Source organism: Canis lupus, chromosome 6 (assembly GCF_003254725.2).
Source record: "Canis lupus dingo isolate Sandy chromosome 6, ASM325472v2, whole genome shotgun sequence".
Lineage (NCBI taxonomy): Eukaryota > Metazoa > Chordata > Mammalia > Carnivora > Canidae > Canis > Canis lupus.
Window position 1 is genome coordinate 40,693,125 of NC_064248.1, and position 24,008 is coordinate 40,717,132.

The window sequence follows — 24,008 nt, forward strand, 5'->3', positions numbered from 1 at the left end:
TCCACGGTTACAGAAATACATGGCAGAGCCTCGAAAGAAATTGGAAGCGTTGTACCTACACAGTACTAAAAATCTTTAGTTTTGTGATCAACTGGGGTAAAAACTCCTAAGTTTTTAACTTGTTATTACTAAGGAGCCCACACAGGATGACGCTTCTTGTATTCTAACACACCTTTCCTTAAAATGGTAGAAAACAACAGGCAATAGCATAGGAAGTTCAGATGCTAATAAGTTAAATTAACTGGAAACAAAATATAATGAACAACTATTTCTTAAGCTTATTTTCCCCCTGAACTTTATAAAAAAAAGGAAGACCCACAAAGAAACATATGACAGTCTCATTTCAGTGATAAAATTGGTTAAAAGCAACAAATATTAGAAGCAAAAGAAAATCTCTGCAAGTTAGCAACTGATAAAATAATGTATTTCCAAAAGATTTTTCAGGATGTTAAATTTAAAATGCATGAGTTTCTAGAAACATTTTAATAGAAAAGTCTTCATAAGTACAGGTACTTTGTTATCATAGACAAGGTGAAAGTAAGTATATCCTGACTATTTTCACTAAGAACACTGAGAGAAAAGACCTTCGGTGAGTGTAATAACAACATAAAAAGCCAATAAAAATTATAAATCTAGACAACTGCAGGGAGCATCAAGTTTCAGGTCTTTGAGGAAAGTACCAGAAGACAGGTTATGGGTAGGGTGGTGCTAAAAAGATGCTACATTCTGAACTATGCACATTATTCTACCATAGGAAGGACTCCCACAAATAATTATGCAAACACATTATAAATTCAAATGAAAATGGCTCTCGTTTTGCTTCTATATAATGCCTATAGTATTTCTCAATATTTTCCAAATTCTAAGCTTATTCTGAAAAAAAAAGAAAGAAAAAAAGATGTAGACTATCCCTCACTATTAATCTGTCCCCAAAGATGTCACTTCTGCCACTGAATAAATGGATTTACAATGCTGCAAGATATCTTTCAGAAAGAACTTTGCTACCAGACTTATTATTTCTATCACATTACTGAAACATTTTAAAGCATGGAGATTCAATATAGAAAACCTAATGCAGCCTTGTATTGCTAGAATGATCTGTTATGTGTCTATATGAACAGTTCCCCAACACTCCATAAACTACAAAAAAAATGGAATTTAAACTATTTTTCTTGTGAATAAATCTTTCATACTAAAGTGTGAAGGATTCTGGACTATTCTACTGGGAAACCATTTTCTAACAAATCTTTTTGAACTTTTAAAAGTCATTAAGGTCAAAATTATAATTCTAATGTGAGAGGAAAAAGGTATTATTTATTATTTACTTTTAAAAGTATTAAGGTCAAAATTATAATTCTCATGTGAGAGGAAAAAGGTACTAAGGAAATATGTATTTTATTAAAAACAAACCAAATCTGAAAAAGGAGAGTATTCAAAAGATAGCTATAGTAACATGAAAAGCAAAGGATACTTAGTTTTAAAAGCACAACTAAGAGAAGAAAACAATAAACAATACAAATAGGAATGAGAATAGCTTCAAGGATTAATTTTTTAAAAAACCAAGGTCATTGAAAACAGAAGCAGAAGTGGTACTAGACTGCTTAAACAATATTCTACAGGAGTTAAGAGAATACATAGAACCTTTCCTACATTACTATTAAGAGTCCTCTCAACTTACTTGTCTACAGGGAAACTGCTTGCTTTATTGTTTTCAAAATATAAATACCAAAAAAAAAAAAAATCTAGTTAATGGTGGAAAGGTATTTGTTTTAAAAATATTACATAGAGCAAAAATGGTATTAGGTATAGTACGTGAGAGAGATCACTGTTTTTAGCATCAAATCACTAGAAATATTATTTTAAAAAAATTTTAATAGGGTGGATTTTTATTGCCCTATATATATTTAAATGGTTTTCTATTAACCTGTTTGTCTGTGAAATACCACCAGAAGACTTTTTATTTTTTGTAGTTTAATTACTCTGTGCATGACAAAGGTGCTGTCTTTATCAAGTTCACGCCACTGTTCATCGGACAGCATGAATATTCTAGCAGTTACCGTGAAGTTCCAGAACCAAGGTCCCAGGGTTCCTGTGAGAAGCTGGCATATTATAATTATGATCTGGGACTCTGTAACATCGAATCTATGCATAAGGAAACAAACATTTCAAAATAACTTTACTCAGAGCTTTTGCCAAAGAGCCTTATAGGTAGCAAAAACAGATTTAAAAGGTAGCATTACCCTTATAAAGACATCTAAAGATTCAATTATACAATTTATACAGTACTATTACTATCCTTATGTAAACATGTATATTTCTTACCCAAACCAAAATAGTAGAAAAGTTTAAAAATTCAAACTGTAACATACTGAATAAATGACTTGTAAATAGGAGCTGGAAACACTAAAACTAAAAATACCATCAACTCTTAATTACCCAAGTAGTGAATACTACTTGCCAAATAATCATATTATCTTTGACACAGGTCCCTTCAGTGCCAGAACCTATCCAGACTTCTCTGGACAGGAGTGCTCCCAGAAGCCCCTGTCCCTCACCTCTTCACCGCCCCACATACATCTCACCATGCTCCTACCTCTGCTATCTTAGTAGAATTAGTACATGTATGTGGAAAGGGCAAGGGGAAACTGACTTCTTTGGATATGGCTAGAACCAAATCAATCCAGTCAGCTCCTTGTCCTGTTTCCTGATAATCTCTAGTCCAGAATCTTATCTTTTTCCCTCTTTCTCTTCTTTTAATTCCATACTAAGATTGTAACTCTGTATCAGATTAGTTTATTAGTGGTAAAAATAAGTAAGATGTCCAATTCAATCACTAAAGAAGTTTTGGGACACAGCTGACAGAAAAAGTAGCGGTATACAACAGGCTTCAATTCAAAACCACATAATCAAAATTAAGAGCTGAGGAATGCTAAAGGAGATAAAAACAAGTCTATAATATTACCTGATGATCTGAGAGTTCAAGCTGCAATCTAGGCTACATTAATATGCTTAAGATATTTTAAGATATGCTCTACAGCAATTTAATAAAATTAAAATGAGGACAATCTTAATGACTGAATTACTATAAACAACAACAAAAAATACACAGGGAAGCTAGAAACTGAAAGGAAAAATCTCTGATATTTATTAGTTTATGTGATAAATCTTAAACTTCTAAAGATATAAATATCCTATATAAGCATTCAAGAGGAAGTTTCCTAATTCTTTTTTTTTTTTTTAAGTTTCCTAATTCTTAATCCACAAAAAGTGGATTATATGTTAACAGTTTGGATTACAACATTAACAGTTTTTAATTACTAGGATATCTTCAAATACTTATTCTTTAAAGGTTTCTTGGGTAAGAACTGAATTGGATTGGTCAGACTATCAGAATACATAGCCTATTCACTTTTCTCGTTTACTAGAAAAGAAAAAGTCAGAAGTTATCTACTTACATAGAAATAAACATGTGGTGGCAGAGTTTTTAGCTAATGTAAATGTGAAACATTAGAAGCATGAATTAGAAAATGTAATAAAGAGAAATACTCTGCCTGCTATAACTATAAATAATAAGTACATTGGAAATAATATTTGTGAAATTAATAGACTTATAGAAGGAACCTTAGATACCATCAAATCCAAAATTCTTGATTTACAAATTAGGAAATAGGCCTTGCTCAAGCTGAATATACAGACAATAATTTGGAGATAACACTTGAGACAAGGTATGGTCGACCTAGTTCAATTTATTATGATAATTTTTTTGTCTTGTGAAAAAATTTTTTTCCCTGAAATGGTAGAATTCTACCTTTCATAGGGTGGAGGATTTTTTTAAGGCGAGCGTTTCTGCATAAACAGTTTTATTAGAGTTTCTAAGCATTTAATTTATAATAAATGATTCTATACACATACATGTATAAATTACAGATTTTAAAATATCTAGATATATAGGGTTTAAGCCTTACGAGAGGAAACATGATCTCTTACATTCAATATAATCCATAAACATCTTAAAGAATATTTTACAAAAAAAAAAAAAGAATATTTTACAAATGTTTACAAACGAGTTTCAATTCATAATTCTTATTTTCTTCCATTGATCTGATCCTTCTGTGAAGTTCTAGCCTCTGAGCCCGGTCCCTCCCCAGTCTTTCAAATCCAGGCTAGTAAAAATCCTAATGGGCAAAGATGGGCCTAGAAGGGTCCCGATGAGCAGTACTCATCTCCGTCAGACCTCTACTAGCTCAGTCCAGAAGCACTGTCAGGACAAGGGTCTGTCTAGATGTGAAAGGTACTAATATTCTCTGTACAAGGCAGCTTTCAGCTGTGATCAGAGCAAAGCACTGGAAGATTTAGCTGATAATTTCAGGGACAATGTATCCAAATCACATTGGCTTTCACATAATATCTGACTCTGAATGGAAATTATTCAGTTTGGTTAGAGATTAATTAAATTACGGTGCCTATTTTTGGTCAAGATACTATGAGCAAACAATAGCAACTAAATTAGTGACATTAAGAGATTAAGAAAAAAATAAAAATCTCTTATTTGGTAAATATGCTATGTGGTTATTAAACACACAACAACCTGAATTATTTATGAAAAAGAAATCCTCGTGATTCTTTTCACTTGTGTGTAAACATCAAAATAAAACAAACAAAATACAAGTATTTTAAAATAAAATTCCTAAGGTATCTAAAGCTGCTTTCACTTTTCTCCAAAAAGGAGTAAGAAAAAGCAAGGGATTTTAAAAAACTTTAGTCAAATTACATTTCAGAGTTTATCTTATTCTTTTCTTTTTTTTTTTTTTTTTTTTTTAAACTTTTATTTATTTATGATAGGCACACAGTGAGAGAGAGAGAGAGGCAGAGACACAGGCAGAGGGAGAAGCAGGCTCCATGCACCGGGAGCCCGACGTGGGATTCGATCCCGGATATCCAGGACCGCGCCCTGGGCCAAAGGCAGGCGCCAAACCGCTGCGCCACCCAGGGATCCCTATCTTATTCTTTTCTAATTAAAGAAAATAAAATTTGTACTTTCTCCTCCATACATATAAACTTTACTTCGATATTTAGCCTATTATACATCTGCCTATTCTCTCCATTCTTTAAAAGAATGTGAAATCTAAAATGGCATTTTTAAAATTTCTTTAGGAATATCACTATCATGCCATATGCCTCCACTATATTGGTTTTTTGATAAATACCTCCTTAAATGTAAGCACTTGCAGCACATTTCTATGAATGTTGAGAACTGCTTTTACTCTAAAAAATGGTGCAGCCTTAATATGAATGCAGTATTTCAGAAAATTATATTCAAATTTCCCAAATCAAAACCAATTCTTTGCAATACTAACAAGTCATTTAAATTGAGATATTGAATTCAAACTGGCCCCAATATTTCTATATATATATTCACAGCATTACAAAGAAGCACTGTAGTCTGAGTGGGAGAGTGTCCTCCCATCTAGCCCCTCTGCCTGTCACCATAAACTCTGGTACTGCATTTTCAAGCTCCATATATCCATCTCTCCCTTTTCCCCCCCAAATATCTTCAATCTCTTCTCTAGTCAAGTTCTTCTGTGTAAATATAAAACCCTCCTTCCTTTGAACGTATGTTCTTTCTTCTAATAGATGCCTTGCTCCTTCCCATCATCACAGCCACATATTTTGTAAGTCACCTGTACTAAATGTGTGCTTATTTATTCCTTTCACTTCTCATCCCTCTACAATCTGGCTTCTACACTACTGGATGGCCTCAAACTGCCAAATTCAGCATATAATTTTCTGTCCTCCTTTTGAGTCTTGGCAGCACTTAGCGTTGTTCTCTTTTGAAATCTCTGGCTTTTCATTCTGGTATGCCTCCTTCTCTGGTTGTTCAGTAATTTTCATAGGCTTCTTCCTAGGCTCGCTTTCTAAGTTTTCTAAGCTATTTCATTCTACTTGGATGTCTAAAATCTCTTACATACACGTTCTAGGTAGAACTTCTCCTTTCAAATAAGTTGCAAGTTCCTCTGCCTGTGGTGCCTTTCTCCACTTTCCTTCTAACCACCCATGGAGGGGAACAGGGAGTTACTCCAGTCTCTGCTCGCTCATTTGTTCTCCATAAGCAGATAGAGATGTAGTCCTAGTTTCTACCTCTTAGGCTTCTCTCCAACCTATGACGTTCTGTCTGCTTGCGCTGTTACCGCTCTAGCTCAGGCATCAGCACTCCTCACATTAATGATTCTGATGACTCCTAAGGGTCTCCTTACTTCTATCACAGTCCACTATAACTCACCCTCTGAATATTGCCAGCCTGCTTCTTCCAAACGGTCCTTTAGTCATTTCCCTGGTTTAGATTCTGCAAAGGCTAATAGACAGATTCAGGACAAAAGCCTATATTTCTTGGCAGGACACAGAAGTCCCTGATTCTCTGGATCTTCTCCAGTCTTATCTCCTGCCACTCCCCTACAGGCATCTTATGATTTAACAGTATGGGACTGTTCATAGTTGTCAAAGTACACATTTCATCACAGGAATTTATTACAAAGGATGTTCTAAGACTCGCAAATAAAAAGCTGTGATATCAAATCACTCCTAAAAACACTATTTACGGGCAGCCCTGGTGGCCCAGCAGTTTAGAGCTGCCTTCAGCCCAGGGCATGATCCTGGAGACCCGGGATCGAGTCCCACATTGGGCTCCCTGCATGGAGCCTGCTTCTCCCTCTGCCTGTGTCTCTGCCTCTCTCTTTCTGTGTCTCTCATGAATAAATAAATAAAATCTTAAAAACAAACAAAAAAACCACCATTTACTCTTTCCCCACTTGCATGGTTTATTCACTTTCCTTTTTTCAGTTCCCCTAATACATGGTTGGTACTGCTTTACTTGAAAGGGAAAGAGAATTAATTAGGGCTGATGATAAATAAGCTTTCAAATAAGGGCTTGAAAGTTAACTATGAGGTAGTAAACACTGAAATAAACTATGTTGAATCCAGATATTACAAATTCTGCTACTTTTGAAAAGTGTAACATCACTTCATCATACTATAAAAACCTTACTTAAAGGCTATAAAAACAGCATTGAGAAGAAATATCTGCACACAGTATTTCACTTACGTTTTTTAATATTAGAAATCCCTAATATTTTCTGAGCACTGATCATTCTATAAACTGCTGAAGAACACACAGGCATATGATTTTCAACTGGACACACATGTCCACTATTGTCACTAAGAGTAATGTGTACCTTAAGATGGGCCTTAAATATGTTTTCTAAACCTCTTTATTATGAAATTCTTCCAGGACAAGCTTTTAGTTAACATCCAAAATATTAATAATTATTGTTACTGTCGTAAATTAAGGACATCTTAAGTTCTATTTAAATAAGTGTAGCAAAAATCATTTGAACTAAACTTGTAAGAATTTCTGTGCATTCTGGCTGTTACAAGACCTAGAAAACAAAGTTTATGAGAAATCTAAAATTTAAATATCCATTAATAATTGATCTTAAAAAGACTAGGTTAAGATGTTCTATCATTTTCAATCAGAGACTTTTATTTGGATATTTCATGAAGTATTCAGTCTTTTCTCAAGTTCTTTCTCTTTTAATCCTACACCATGAAATAAATAAGACTAGCTTGAGCAGTGTAAACAGGATCTGTGATACTTAATTAAACACTAGTTGATGAATTCCATCCTTTACCTCATTCCAAGACTAGTTTACTCATTAATATTTAAAGAAAAATACTGATGACCAAGTAGCAACCATTCATTTTAGAGTTTGAAAGGAATTTGTATTTCATTTTTAAAATTCTCAGGCATTTTGTTGGTGGTAGTAAATTATTTATTTATTTGTTTGTTTATTAATTTATTTATTTATATTTTTAAAAGATTTTATTTATTTATTCATGACAGACAAAGAGAGAGAAGCAGAGACACAGGCAGAGGGAGAAGCAGGCTCCATGCAGGGAGCCCAATGTGGGACTTGATCCCAGGTTTCCAGGATCACACCCCAGGTCAAAGGTGGTGCTAAACCGCTGAGCCACCACTGGGGCTGCCCGGTGGTAGTAATTTATATGGTATGTCATGTCAGCCCAATTATCAAGAGCTTAGATTTTCATAGATTCATAAATACTATGAAAAGAAAAAAATCTAATTAAACTATGATATTTAGAGATGAGAGTTGTTCTTTGCTGTCATAACTATCTTACCTTTCCTGAGAATGCATTTTCGTATGTCAAAAGAAAACTAAGTTAAGGAGAATAACAACAGGAAAATACAGTGAATTTATCTGGGAGAAAAACAAATGGGTATGAGTGAGGAGAGGCTACTGCTTTTCATATTATTTTAAAAATATTTGTTGAGAGGTTCTAATATTTTCTTTTAAACAGTATGATAGGACAACATAGACCACTGGCAGCTATAATGAGTTTTAAATTTATTTTATTTGCTAAACTAATTTAGTACTCCGATTAATTCCTAATATTGAAATACCTAATTGTAACAGAAACCATATCTGAAAGAGGAAACATATTACCATCAAGCGTTACTTACATTCCAAATCGCAATGTTCCAGAAACATACGTCTGCCAGTGTGCACAATAGAACATAAATGTCCCAGCAAAACAACAAAAAAACATCCAGTCAGGGTTTGTCCCCAGCTGCACTGCGATACAAGTTCCAAGAACCACAAAAACTGCAAGAGAAAGATTACAATAAAAACTGAACAATCTAAATAATCAACATTAACTGAGCTGGGAATTATTTTATTTTATTTTATTTTTTTTATTTATTATTTTAATAATTTATTTTTTATTGGTGTTCAATTTGCCAACACACAGAATAACACCCAGTGCTCATCCTGTCAAGTGCCCCCGTCAGTGCCCGTCACCCATTCACCCCCACCCCCTGCCCTCCTCCCCTTCCACCACCCCTAGTTCATTTCCCAGAGTTAGGAGTCTTTATGTTCTGTCTCCCTTTCTGATATTTCCCACACATTTCTTCTCCCTTCCCTTATTGGGAATGATTTTAGATTAGGCAAAAAGAAGACTTGCTATGAATGTACAATCTTCTCTCAGTTATCCAGGGTACCAGGAAAGCAGGATATAATCTTTTACATTACCTTTCCCCTCAAAATTTCAGTGTCTTCACTATATCACATAGTGAAACCAAATCAAAAGCAACTAAAATACTTGAGCATTTTATTGAGTATTCTCCCAACTTAGTGATAGTGATAATAATGAACAGTAAAAAATTACAAGCCAGAGTGAGAAACAAAACAAAACCCATCCCCTATACTTCAGTTTCCTTACTTTTAACATGACGATAAAAACCAGAAAAAAATAAATCAGTATTGTAAAGGATTTCAAATAGTACCTGAAATACTATGTGATTTTTGAAAAAAAGAAAAACTAAAGGCCTAAATAATTCACAAAATGACGGATTTTTTAGATTCATAGCTATCTTTTCTTATGTAGTAAATATAATTATGAGTGTCTTATATAGAAAAATACTTCCTATAAAAGTTTAGAACTCAAACTATAGAACAAAAATGATCATTACTTGGGACGCCTGGATGGCTCAGCAGTTGAGGGTCTGCCTTCGACTCAGGGCGTGTCCCCCGGCTCCTGGATTTGAGTCCCATATTGGGCTCCCTACAGGGAGCCTATTTCTCCCTCTGCCTGTGTCTCTGCCTCTCTCTCTGTGTATCTCTCATGAATAAATAAATAAAATCTTAAAAAAAATTATCATTTAAAAAATAGGATACCTATCATTCCATAGTCACCCAATTATAATGTCCTTTCAAGATGCCCAACAAGCCTCTGTATTCAGTGGAAGTCTTGAATTTTTCTTTAGTACTGAGTTATAAGTGCTTAGCTACTCACTTTCCTCTACTAAGTGGGGTATTGTTGGGACGTATTAAAACAATGATTTTCACATGAACCTACAACTGCAAACTGAGTTTAAGAGGTAAAACTATCGCAGGGCTGTTTGTTTCTTTTAAAAATATTTTAAATGCTATGCCAAGTGACAAGAAACCAAAAGAAAACCTAAAAAAAAAATATGTGTGTGCATAAGGGGATAGGGGTATTCCTATCAGGAAGAGTAGTTAGAAACTGTCATTTAGGTCTAAATCTCTAAATCTCTTTTCCCTTTAAAAAAGTACAATATTATTTTTTTTAAAGTACAAAATTATACTATCTATAATGTAAGATATCGTAACTCATCTATTGCCTTTAGTATATTTCTTTTTAGTGTTTTTATCTGAGTCCATTACCAGTCCAGGTCAGCAACATAATTTTAAACATCAACAGAAGATCCATTTAAATATAAAGACCACGAATTTCCTAGTCTCCCACTATTGTACTAGTCTATAATTTGTGAGATTTTTGATGATGACAATTATGCCCTAAGATTTTTTTTTTTTTAAGATTTTTATTTATTTATTCATGAGAGACACAGAGAGGCAGAGACACAGGAGAGGGAGAAGCAGGCTCCCTGCAGGGAGTCCATGTAGGACTTGATTCCCCAGACCGGGATCACACCCCGAGCCAAAGGCAGATGTTCAATCACTAAGCCACCCAGGTGTCTCTATGCCCTAAGATTTTAAAAACAACAGATGCCAAAAGAATAATATTTAGGTTTAAAAATAACTTACGTAGAAATTAACTTAATTTCTAAATTTCCCCATATAGCCAATAATGAACAAATGTTAACCATATTTATAGTCTTTTGAAAACTTTAAAGCTTGATATAAATCACTTATTCTGATAACTAGCATAACATAAACCTCTTATTTATTCCAACATTGTTCATCACATTACTTTTATCACTATTAATCATTAACATTAAAAAATCAACAATACCTGTTGATAGTGAATCACAACCATGATCAAAAAGTTCTCCCAAAGGAGAGCTACTATTAGTTCTTCTTGCCTGTTTCCCATCTATAGCGTCCAAAGACTGATAAATGAAAAGGCCACATGCACAAGCAATGTATGCCCACAGAGGAGCCTGTGAAACAAAGAAACACAAGAGTTATTAAGATATTCATTACTATGTTTCACTGATACATTTTTACTTGCAGATACTTTATCTTCATTCTCCAGAGAAGTACTACTGGTTGGAAGCTATGGGAGAGAATCCAAGGGCTACTTAATGAAAAACTTTTTTTGAGACAATCGGAAGTATAAAAGAATCCAATTCTGTGCTTTGTATAGGTGCTCAAACAGATGTTGGATAACTGCTTCATAAGGTTATATAAGAGATCAGACTAGGTAACTTCCATAAGATTCTTCTTAACATTTAGCTTCTAAGAGTCAATCAAAAAATAATCTAATATAGTTTATTCCAAATTGTATCTTTCAAGATGTCTACAGTTCTTACATGAAGAAAATGAATCTCATGCTACCCTCCTCTGGGAAACACTGGGTTACACAATGTTAAAGAGACTTCTCTATTGCAGGACGACTTCTAGCCCTTCAGGTTGCTCATGTACATTATGGATATTCAAGAAGGGGGACATGAAAAAAAAAAAAAAAAAAGAAGGGAGACATGATATGCTGTCTTTTTCCAAATTTATTAGAGCATGTAACCTATTTTCAACACACTTCTTCAATGTTCCATGGAACAGCACCAGCGAAATGATGAGCTAGTACACAGAGTGCTTAGAACATTATTTTTCAAATACTTATGGTCACATTTTCAAGGAATAATTTCTCTTTTCCCAGACAGCAATTGAACCACTAATAACAGATTTAAATGTTGGGTGTTAAGAAAGGAGGGCTTCTATTTGACATGTTGTTCTTCAAGAATATAGAAGAGTGTTTTATATTACTTTTCACTATTTTCCCATGCCTGAGCCATGAAAAAAATTCTATAATCACAAGGTATTTTCTCAAATATCAGTTATCAAGTTAAACTGAGTGTTAAATGCCCACAGTAGCAAATTAAAACTACTCAGAGCTGCAAGTAATATTCATATTCTTGACTGCAAAGAGGTTTCTCTCAAAATTCTATTTAGTTCTCAATATTAAAGGTAAGAATCTTCTCTTAAACATTTTCTTTGAGTCTCATATGTTAGAACACTGAAGCTGTCAAAAGGACCATAGCATAAGCCAGAGTTACAAACCCTGAAAACAATCACTGTGATTATGTAAGCATGCTTTATTGCAAGCTCACTGGACCGATTAATCTTGTATGATTAAGAACCCCACCTTCCAGACTTTGAGTCTACCTCCTCTTGCTCTTAAAGGAATCTAGTAACTCTCTAGAGCTACACTGTCATACACAGTAGCTATCAGACATGTGCAGTTATTTTAGTTTAGACTAAAATTAAATAAAACTAAAAACTCAGTCCCTCAGCTACACTAGGCACATTTCAAACGTTCAACAGCTAGATGTGGCCATGGCTATCATACTGGATCAAACAGACATAGAACATAACCATCATCACAGAAATTTCTATTGGACAATACTGTTTTACAGGACCAGAAAGCTAGGGACTTCTTGGGGTCTAAACTTAGGATTTTAATGGGGGCAATGTGTTAGTCTGTAATAGAGACAACTTCAACTATTAGTATACATGCAATCCTAGAAAATGTTGAGATAGTAACCACGTATGTTTTAAGAGAAAGCAAGGTCTTGTGGTCTTCAGATGATTCTTACTGTCAATCTGTAGAATACTAATATTTATATATCTCTTCCTTGTTTTCACTGTTTCACAACTTGGAAGTGTTTTAGGAAGAAAGTTTTCTCATTCAAGAATAGGCCTGGTCTCAGCTGGGTTAAGAGTCTGAGAGATACACTGAATCAATAAAGGAACACATGTATCATTCAGGGAATCATCACACCCTGGTAGGTGGGTGGGGAAGAACCAGAATAGGCAAAAAATCTTATCACAATCAGGCAATGAAGTGACTTGCAAAATGTTGCAGAGGTGTTCTTATATGAGACAACTCAGGTGAAAAATTCTAAGAAATATGGTTTTACTGAGCTTCTGAAACAGAACTGTGGGGTTTACATATGTACAAATGTGTACCTATGCTGATGCAATAGTGTTGTTTTTTTTCTTTTTCTAGGAAGATACATCAAAAACTTGTTTATGTTATATATGAGAAGAGAAATTAGAGGTAAGGCGTGGGAAGGAGAGTAAAAGAGATTTTACTTTTGTTTTATACTTTTGTTTGAATTTTTCATCTATGTAATGTTTCCCCTTTCCTTTTTAATGTCAGTAGGAATTAACTGGGCAATGAGATTATGGGCAATGTGCCACTTTAATTTTCTTTCCATTCTTCTAGATTAAAAAAAAAAATCTAAAGTTTTTCAGTGAGTTAGTTGAAAAACATTAAATTTGGCAATATAAAACAAAATGAACATTAAAACAAAAAACTCTTATGATCATATTCCAAAAAGTTGTAAACACACACACACAGACACACACACATATTTAAAGCTCTTATTGGTAATAGCACATGGCTCAGTTCTGGTTTTCCTGTGTATAAAATAGCTAACACCAATTTCTTTTACCTGTCTTATGTGGCGAGGGTAACTGAAGCGTATGTATAATACATCAACTGCAAGATAAATTCCAAATTAACTCATGAAACTAAAGCCAGAGCTACTAGCTGATGAGATTTAAATAGTCTCAGAAACAGATCATGAGGATATTTTGGTATCCACATAAAAGGGGTTAAGTTTACATTTCTACCTCAGAAATGTGAAAAATAAGGGGTGATTTTTCCTTTATCTGAAGAGGTTTTTTTCTGACAAAAAGGCAAACTCCACTGACACCATCACAATAGTAACATTCTTTTCTACTAGAAAGATCAGTATCTGAAATGCTAATGTATTAAAAAAATCAGTAACACAAAAAATATATGGAAAGTTCGTAATACCTGAGGATATGAAATTTAATATTCACCCACTGGAACAAGGCCCAAAGGAATCAGAGCTGAAATGAATGAGAAAGTCCCTGGGTAATAAATTTATGGAACTCTTTGACTCCAAAACAGTGATAAAGAAAACAATATAAGAAATTGAATAAGGACTTCTATAAATTGTGATTCCATATATAATATATTATTAGAAGAAATCAAGAATTTCTTGATTGTGACCCCTCTTCACAATAAGAGGGAGGTTGTGGGGAAGAACAATGTACATACTTAATGTTTTTGACCAATGAAATATAACCACCTGTTGAATATTATATGTTAGGTACTCTGAATGGATAATCTTATTTCTCTTATACTACAAAATAAAATTTCAAAGGATAAACTGTGACCTGGAGAATTTACATAAATTATTGAAGATTACAGAGATAATAAGGACATACCATGGAAGACAGCCATGGCCTATTTAACTCACTGTGATCTAAAGCCTAATAAGGATTTCTACTGTACAGCTATAAATGCATCCAGGCATAGCTTTTGTAGGACACTACCTTCCCTTGCAGAGCACCAGTGGCTCAATCATATGATTCCCTTGCAGAATCATACCTTGATTCTTCCTAGCAGCAATTCTGAAAAGTTCTCTTTTCTCTTCAATTTTGATTAGAATAGTTCCCATTCTGTAAGTTTCCTCAAAGATTTAAACTAATTCTAGGATTACTCCAATAATGCCAAATCACTTAAGTACAAAGGCTGAAGAAAAGTACTATAAGGAACATGGTAGGTACTTGGTACACTCTAGGGTATTCAAGAAATGACTATTAATGGTTGAACTACCTTTGAACTTGCCCTCAGTCCCTGATCATGGAACTAGCTTAGAATTGTTGGAGGGCTTCTTTTAGAATCAACACAACTCCTTGTTTTTCTGCTGAATCTCTAAGGATGTGTGAGAGCTGGACCAAATTCCTCTGGAAGGGTCTATCAGGTCCTCAAATAAGCCACAGATAAAATAGTTCAAAGGGCATGTGATAAAGAATCCCAGGACATGGGGCAGCCCGGTGGCTCAGCGGTTTAGCACTGCCTTCGGCCCAGGGCGTGATCCTGGAGACCCGGATTGAGTCCCATGTCAGGCTACCTGCGTTGAGCCTGCTTCTCCCTCTGCCTGTGTCTCTGCCTCTCTCTCTCTCTCTCTCATGAATAAATAAAAATCCTAAAAAAAAAAAAAAAAAAAAAAAAAAAAAGGAATCCAGGACACAACAACCATACTGATTTTTGGTTTTTAAGTTTCCTGATTGATATAAAGCAAAATAAGATGACAGAAAATCAGAAGTATACCCATATAATGTGTATGGACTGGATTTGTATAGTAAAAGAGGAATTAAAAGTATTCAAGAGTGAGAAGGAAATGAACACCTGGGAGAAGATTGAAAAAAAAAATAGGGATCCCTGGGTGGCGCAGCGGTTTGGCGCCTGCCTTTGGCCCAGGGCGCGATCCTGGAGACCCGGGATCGAATCCCACGTCGGGCTCCCGGTGCATGGAGCCTGCTTCTCCCTCTGCCTGAGTCTCTGCCTCTCTCTCTCTCTCTCTCTCTCTCTCTCTCTCTATGACTATCATAAATAAATAAAAATTTAAAAAAAAATATTACAGGTAACTGTGATGTTCAGTAGCCATTAACTTTAAGAGCTATAAGTGGAAATAAATTGATGGAAATAGAAAGGGATAGATAGGTTTGAATGGTGATAATTTTATCGCAAAGAACAAATCATCTGAAAAGACTACTTAAAAATGATTACTTCAAGCACAAAGCAAGGTAAAGTCCATAATGTGACCATTTTGAGTTCATATGGTTCAGAGGTACCTCTGACACCTTTAGTTGAGGATCACCTTCTATTTTGGTTATCTGGGACTCATCACTTGGATTAATATAGGCACAACAAATGTTTCTGATTCTCTTCCATTTATCTAGCTACTTTCATTTCCTTTTTATCAAGGACATTTTAAAACCAAAGAGATAAACATTAATTTACCTATTCCAATGAAGAGTTCTAGTTTCCAGTTTTGGTTTTAAGTAATGAGTAGAGAGGGTAAAATAAGGACCAGCAGTAGAGACTTGTATTTAAGAAGGCCTAGGAAAAATAGTCTTTGTCAGCAGTAACTGCTCCCCTTCTTAACAGCAGCCATTGCAGGATACAGAACAGGAAATGCGTTATGTTGACATTTTCTTATATATCTTTTGCCTTGTTAGAATAGAGATATACCTGAGGTCTATCAGTCACATATATTTACAGGAAGAGAAAAAGGATATTCAAACAATTCTCACTGGAATGGAGAGGAAACAAATCACTTTTGTTAAGACTGATTTATAGCTGTGCCATTTCACTACCAGAGATTTTTTCTCTCATCATTTTAAACTTTGCTAAGATTTCATTCATTCAGCTCTTAAAATATTTAAAAAAAAATTCAGTCATTTTTTAAAACTTTTTTATATTGAGATTAACTAATTTTAAAAGGAATATCGTACACATTAATCCTTGGTAATATTAATTTACCTACTAGAATCAGACTCTACCCTTTGCTTCTAGTTTTCATAAACAGAGAGTATAAAATAGATTGTAGTCATGAGCTTTATTAATAGTATAGGTGATACAATATTTCAAAGCAGTTGATATGTAGCTGTCAAATCGTCTTATCTTTAGCTAAAATGGACCTAAGAATCCCAATTACAGCATTTTGGGTATATAACAGATGCTCAAATCTGTTAAAAAATTAATCTTACCTGCTCTGTAGCTGTGGGACAGTAGAAGACTAATAAAACAGTTGTACAGATGTTTATTGACAATCCAATGATGGTGATGAGATTTGGGGCAATCCAGGAGGGAACTCGTCCAACTAGCCATTCCCAGTACCCTTGCATTAAGGGCTCAAGCAGGGACCGTCCAGCACTCTGATATCTGTGTTCTTCTAGCCGCTTTAGTTGGTGCCTTGACAATGGTGGTGTAGGTAACTGAAACAATTTATTTAATACACATCCTGGAGTACTTATATGACCGAAGCCCATAGTGGACTCCGGGTGAGAATCTCCACATCGTTTCCTCGTTGACCGATGCCCACTCATGGATCTTGGCTGCCTTTTATTTAAAAGAATAATTTATCTTGTTTCACAGCTTTTTGTGGCTGATCTTTACCTGAAAAAAGAGAAAAAGATACATCTGTCAATCACTATTTATATCAATGTCAGTAAATTTTAAAAACAAACTGGTAATAGTAATGCTATCAGATCAGAACACCAGGAATTTGTTTTTAGTTCTTGTTACTGATGGTGTGAGCCAAAAGAAGTCAAATAACTTCACCCTCAGGTGAAAAATATTTTTTTTTAAAGATTTTATTTATTTATTCATAGAGACACAGCTAGAGAGAGAGAGAGGCAAAGACACAGGCAGAGGGAGAAGCAGGCTCCATGCAAGGAGCCCGACGTGGGACTCGATCCCGGGTCTCCAGGATCACGACCTGGGCTGCAGGCGGTGCTAAACCGCTGTGCCACCGGGGCTGCCCTCAGGTGAAAAATATTAAGGGATTTTTATAGTAATATGCTTCTTGATACCTTATAGTTTGACTTCAAACCTCTCCCATTTTTTTTTCTATCTCACACTAATTTCAGTAATATAATGGAACAAATTTTAGAAATCATTTAGAAATGATTTCTAAAATCATTTCTAAATGATTTCTAAACCTAATCATTTCACATACATGGACAACAGGTCCAAAGGCATCCCCAAAGATAGCTAGCAAATTAGTGTATCAGAGGAATGATTTGAATAACATGGGTCTTACATAAGATTTTTATTTCATGCTAATTGGGCACTTATATACTAACATTCGAAGCACATTTCATATATTAACTCATTTAATCCTTATAACAACTCTATCTAGAAGGTAAGGATTATTAATTATTCCCATTTTTACAGAAAATGAAAGTAAGGCACAGGAGCTAATTAACTTGCCCAAACTCATACAGCTGGTAAATGAGGTTCATACGAACATAGGATTTCTACCTGAGATAAACTGAAAGAAAAAACTTATGAAGTGGAAAGGGATAAAGGGATATATATTGGCAACCTATCAGGCAGGGATGAAGAGCAAAAAAAAAAAAAAAAAAAAAAAAAAAAAAAAACAACCCTAAGTGTCAGAGGACAGGATATATGTATTACCAAAGTGACCTGATGAACTGAGGTAGTAAGAAGTGTTAAGTGTATTAAGTGATGACTGTTCATAAAGGACACTGAGTTTAATCCCTGAGGTACTTACACTTGACTTAGAAAAGATTACAGATAATATAATTATTATAAATTCCTAAGCAACATAAGAAAATAATGACAAAACTATTTTCAAGATTAAAGGGTAATTAAATATATTTATCAGCGAAAAGTAGTGAGAACACTCAAAAACTAGTATGATGACTTCAAATGTTTGAAATGGTAAGCACCTAAAAGAGGGTGATAAAAATAAAAATGTGAAAGCCAGTCAAATCTATATGTAATTTCTATTTAGAAGGAAGAATCAAGGGAAAGCACTTAGGGAATTAAACATGAAAGGTGAGGAAGGAACAGAAGAAAACATGAATCAACAGAGACTAAAAAAGGGAAGTTAGGAAAGAAAACCAGTTATTTTGGCTTGGAGGGTGATGGAAGGGGGATCTGGAAATGGAGGTTAGAAAGACATAACAGTAACTTTTAAGGAGACATGTTTTAGACAAGCTCAAATCCTGGAGTTTAAGCAAGTGATGAAAATTTCAAGTTACCAACTCTGGATGAAGTCTAGTTTTGTTTTGTTTCTTAAATTAGAAAAGTTCTCAAAAGGATTAAGTATGAAGAAAAAAAGGAAAATAATAAAGAACTTGCAGGAAACTTAGGGTTACACAGCAGAAGAAATGGAAGCCATAAAAGAACAAACAGGTGGGGGGGGGGGGGGCGTGTGGATTTCAATAGAACTAAAAGGGTAGTGGCATCAAACCAAAAGAGGTGTACTTTGATCTTTTGGTAGAAAGCTATCTAGAATGCAACATGAAATTACCAGAAATGTTCCACTATGGGAATGCAGAAGGTGATACAGAAAGTAGGACATTTCAACAATGGACCCAGTATCAAACATGCCCAAGACTACTTAGTCTCTATTCCCATACATATCGAGTTCCAAAGTTCCAATGTCACTAAGAATCTACATTGACAACCAAAATCCCAATTGTGTATCTCAATAATAGGCTCAGCAAAAAAGTTCTGTAATTTTCAATTGCCTTAAATAAAATTTCAAAAGTCTTAAAAGAATCATCAGTGCCACAATTCACTTAAGGTGCTCTGAAATAAATATACTGAAATAATTTTCAAACCAAGGTAAATAAAAATTACTATTATTTCAAAGAATTCTTCTACACGCCCAACTGTATCACAAAACAATTGACTAATGTCAAACTGGTTATAAGATCATTTTAAAGAAAGTGACAGATAACTGCCAAAAACTTAACTTTATAGTAGGCAAATTTTCTATAGTCAAATTAGAAGACGCATCTTCATGTTTGGTGAGCTATAATCCATCAGCTTTTGCAAAATTCAACTTAAAATGGGATAAAAAGTTTAGTCATCTCAATTTATATTTTATTATTGTAGCATTCCATTTTCCTATTGTAAAAAAACAAGTGACATATTGAGGGTGCTGGCCTGCTTTTGGCACTAAGCAACTACAAGCAACTGATCCTATGGTTTTAAGTTTGAGCATTTGGCAGGATTATATGATAAACTGATACCTTCCTTCTGAGTGTTTCCCCCTTCTGACCTAGATTTTTTTTTTTTACCTTTCATTTCTCTTTTAGAAAAATCTAAATTTTGACTAACCTTTCTAGATCTAGCCATTACATAATTCTTGCATAAATAAAAAAGCCAGTGAGTTTTTAATTTCAATTTGGCAACATTGTCTCTGTGAAGCTATTAGCAACAAGTTTGCAAATATAAATTCAGACACATGAAGCCTGACATACAGGTATCTACTTTGCTTTCAATACACATTGATGAACAAAGAGGTTGCTATCACTGCCACAAATTCATCTCCACTCTTCCTTCATCTGATCATATCTGACACCCAGAGGTTACTGCATTCAAACCACCTCAGGAAAACAGGAGCTTTTGAACTTTAGTAAATGAAAGTAAGCATATCTCAAGGGAGTGCAACAGGGTAGGTGACTATAACAAGATGACTGAACTTTATGGGGAAAAAGGGAAATAAGATGAGCGATGGGAATATGAAATGGAGAAACAAATAGTACTAAAGTTATTCTAGCCACTTGAGATTTTTTACCTAGAGTCAGGCCTATGCCTAAAAGAGTGAAGAGAAAACTGTCCTTTCCCTGCGCCACACTATAAGGAACTAAAATAATAAAAGGAGCTAAAATTTATTGCTGGCTATCCTGGTAACCACCAGTCATAAGATTTTCTGAGAAAATTAATTCCAAGTTCCAAGCCAATACTGAGTGGAGTAAACAAGACAGACATGGTCCTGGTTCCCATGTCCAATTGGAAAATAAAAACAGGTAGACAAGCAAATAGCATTACACATTGTGATGGGTGCTATAAGGAAAAGTGTGGAGCCAAAAAATAGTTAGGGGTGCACATTTTAGATAAAGTGGTTGAAATCTATGAAGAGGTAGCGTTTAAATCAAATTCTGAGGAAGAAAAGGAGCTAGCCATTCCAAAAGCAGGAGGAAGAAGAGTCCAAGAAAAGGAAATAGGTCCTGAGTCAAGAAAGAGCTGGTCTTGTTCAAGTACCTTTGAGATCACTACCGTTGGAGAGCAATAAATCAGATGGAAGAGTGACATAAAATAAAGTCTGAAAAGCTAGACAGTGCAGAGGTTTATAGACCATGATAAAGAATTGAGATTTTGTTCTGATGTTTTGAAAAGTCACCAATGAGCTTATAAAAAAAAATTGTAATTTTGTAATACAAAATCTGTTTATTAACAGGATATGTTTTCATAAATCATTAATAGAAGTATTTTAAACTCAAAAACTGCCCATCATCTGGAATTCATTTTAGTGTAATATTGATCACAGGGCCATAGCTTTTGTAACCTTTCCACTTGTAATCAGCAAATTCCCCTTTTCTGTTATAACCTGGCTCTAGTGCAATACTCCTTTCACAGCACTTCATCACATTTTGAACTTTTGTTTGTTGTATTGTTTTTGGTCTTTTCCCCACACTGGTCTATAAGCTCCCCAAATGCAGAGACCATGCTCATCTTAATATTCTTTCTCCAAACTTTCCTACCATATCTAACATTAAGTAATTAGGACTTACTCATGAAACAAAGAACAAAAATGGTTCATCTAGTATTTAATGAGCACCTTGTTGCTCTAGACCCTGAAGAAACAGACCGAACTATGCCATCCATGACCCCAAGAAACTCAAGGCGGGTGAAGAGGAGTCTTATAAGGAGCTAAGTCATAATGTGCTGTGAACAAACTATAGTGGGAGTCCAGAGGAGGGGGGGGCACATATGGTCTAACAAAAAATTTTCTTTGTGCAGGCATGAATATTTATGTGAAAAGCCCAGCAAAGGTACAAAAATATAATCGGAGAGATTTAATGAATACCTTTACTAAAATTACACACAATTTACAAAGCTAAATCTATGTCACAGAACATCTGTGCTTATAGCAGCTGAGGAAAATGGCATGCTGCCTACATTATTCCTGTGTTCAGCTTTGGGAAACATCTGAGAAGGAGCCCACTAAAAAAGGAATCTCCAACTGCTCAGCAGAGCATAAGGTAAGCTTACACAATATCCAACCTGTAGTGTGAAATTCCCGAATTCCCATTCCCCCACAAGTCTAAGGGCTCCAAGTTTCAAGCTGCACTGATTCAGCAGTATGTTTACAGTTCTTTCACAGGAATTAGTGACTACACAGCTCTTTCTAACCTCTATGGCACTACTAAAGTGAAGTACAATAGCCAACACTATTTGGAAGGCAGAGCAAATTATAAAAAGTCTAAAAAAAAAAAAAGGAAAACTAATAGGATCACAGGATTACATTCAGCATTATTTAACAAGTGATACACAGAACAAGTTAGGAAAAACAAAAGCCTTTTCAGCAGACTTGGAAGCAAAAACAGTACTGTGTAATACAATTTAGCTCTACTGTTTTGCTGAAGTGAAATCTTGCATTCCTTAAAAAAAGGGAAACAACCTCCTCCAAAAGAAAAAAAAAGAAAAAAGAGCAAAAAGCCTGGCATTTTATAGATTATTTTCATATTCCCTTTAAAAAGGCAGCACAGCATGACCCTCAACAGCACCAGCAGCACTTTAGCCAGCTTAAAGAACTCTTTTGCTGCCTAGAAAACAAATTGAATATGCAATAAAACGTAATATGGCTTATAAAAAAGTTTAGAGTTTACATATAAAAACATTTAATTGTTTACAATATAAATTTGAAAAGAGATTGGGTGTGGGAAAGGAAGGAGAATAAATTCATGAAACCAAAGTTGTAAACATTCAGAACAATCTATTAACCGGACAAGAAATAAAGATGCCTCTGGCGGGACAGAACAGGTTAAACCAAGAGGCAGATTTATCAAATTCGTTTCTCAAGTGGAAGCACTGTGCAGACGAGTCGTACAGGGGCTCTGGCTGGTTTTCCTCAGCACAGAACAAGCATGCAGCAAAACAAACGCTTTTAGAACGTCAATCGCTGGAACTTTATGCGAACACCAATTTTCTAAAGCAGTAATGCTAAATGTACTTAGGACGGTGAAACACACACACTGAACACATTCCTACCCTACTAGTGCGAGGGTAGAAACAATATTCTCTGCCCACACACAAGACAAGACGCTGATATTTGCTGAAACACAACTATGAACCTGCCTATCATGATACGGATTCATCAATGAACGAAGAGCCGTCACACAAAATTGTATGTTTGATACCAAGCAGGCAAACAGCAAAATGACACAACCGCAAGCACCGAGTCGGAGAAAACATGTTGAATACAGCTAGCTGTAAAGATGCTACTCATGCGGGGTTCCTGGAAACACCCGCAAGCCTCGGAACCCTCCTGTCCTCCCTCCTCCAAAGAATACTGCTGAAATAAACCCTAGCTGTGTATAAGTAAATGTACGCTGAAATTTCTAGAAAAGTTGACGTGCGGCCCAGCCGCGAATCGCCAGCACCGCATCCGAAAGGCAGGCCGCCCGGCCCGGGTGCATCACCGCTGGGGGCTCGGGGTACCTGCGCAGGAGGCGGCGGGCCTGGCAGCGCCAGGTGGCTTCCCCGCGGGCCGCGCCCCCGTGCGACCCCGCAGCACCCCCTCCCGGCCGAGGCCCCCCCGCAGCCCCTGCAGCCCCCACCCCGGCCGGCCGAGGCCCCCCGCAGCCCTCCCCCCGGCCGAGCCCCCAGCAGCCCCCGCAGCCCCCTCACCCCCGGCCGAGCCCCCCCGCAGCCCCGCCCCCCACACTCCGGCCGGCCGAGCCCCCCCGCGCCCCCGCAGCTCGCCCCCCCTGCCACCGCAGCTCTCGCTCCCTGGCCCCCCCGCCCCCCCGGCCGAGCCCCGCCGCCGCGCCCCCGCAGCCCCCGCCCGTCCCCCGGTGCCCCTCCCCGTGCCCCCCGGGCCGCGGGCCGGACCCCACCCGCCCCACAAGGCCGCGCGCGGGGCCGGCGGCGCCGGGAAGCCCTGCGTTCGCCGGGCCGAGCCCATACACACCTAGCCTCCAGGGCCCCACCCCAGAGCACGCAGCGCTCGCCAAGCCTCTCGACAGTCGCGCCCCCCAGCACGGCCGTCGCACCCGGCCATCTTCCCAGGGCCGAGCCCCGCAGCCTTACCCCGACCCCGGAATCACACGGCTAGAAATAAGACCTCCGACTCCAGACGGCTGAGCCTCTGCGAGCGGCGGCGGCCTGTTCGCGACACTTTCGCGTTGCCGTAAAGGAGGGACACGGGGCGGAAACGCGCGGCGGCGCGGGCGCGCTCCTGGGGGCGTGAGCGCTCCCCTCGGGGTGGAGGTGGGGGGGAGCGCGCCCCTCGGGGGTGGGGGTGGGCGTGGGGGGGAGCGCGCCCCTGGGGTGGGGGTGGGGGAGAGCGCGCCCCTCGGGGTGGG

The 24,008-nt window shown here is 36.7% G+C and overlaps 1 protein-coding gene across 3 annotated transcripts in view; it reads right to left on the reverse strand.

Moving 5' to 3' along the window:
* CEPT1 (choline/ethanolamine phosphotransferase 1) overlaps positions 1–23,888 on the reverse strand; it is a 37,831-nt gene extending 13,943 nt beyond the window's left edge. Inside the window, exons 1-5 of one of the 3 annotated variants that reach the window (XM_025417256.2) lie at positions 23,734–23,888; positions 16,647–17,055; positions 10,849–10,996; positions 8,537–8,678; positions 2,058–2,142 (exon numbers count right to left, since the gene is read on the reverse strand). In XM_025417256.2, the coding sequence (XP_025273041.1) occupies positions 2,058–2,142; positions 8,537–8,678; positions 10,849–10,996; positions 16,647–16,985 (714 nt within the window). In that variant the 5' untranslated portion in view covers positions 16,986–17,055; positions 23,734–23,888. Of the gene's footprint in view, positions 1–2,057; positions 2,143–8,536; positions 8,679–10,848; positions 10,997–16,646; positions 17,056–23,614 lie in introns of all 3 variants that reach the window. The other 2 variants (XM_025417254.2, XM_025417255.3) reach the window with 2 other exon arrangements.
* Positions 23,889–24,008: the final 120 nt, after the last annotated feature.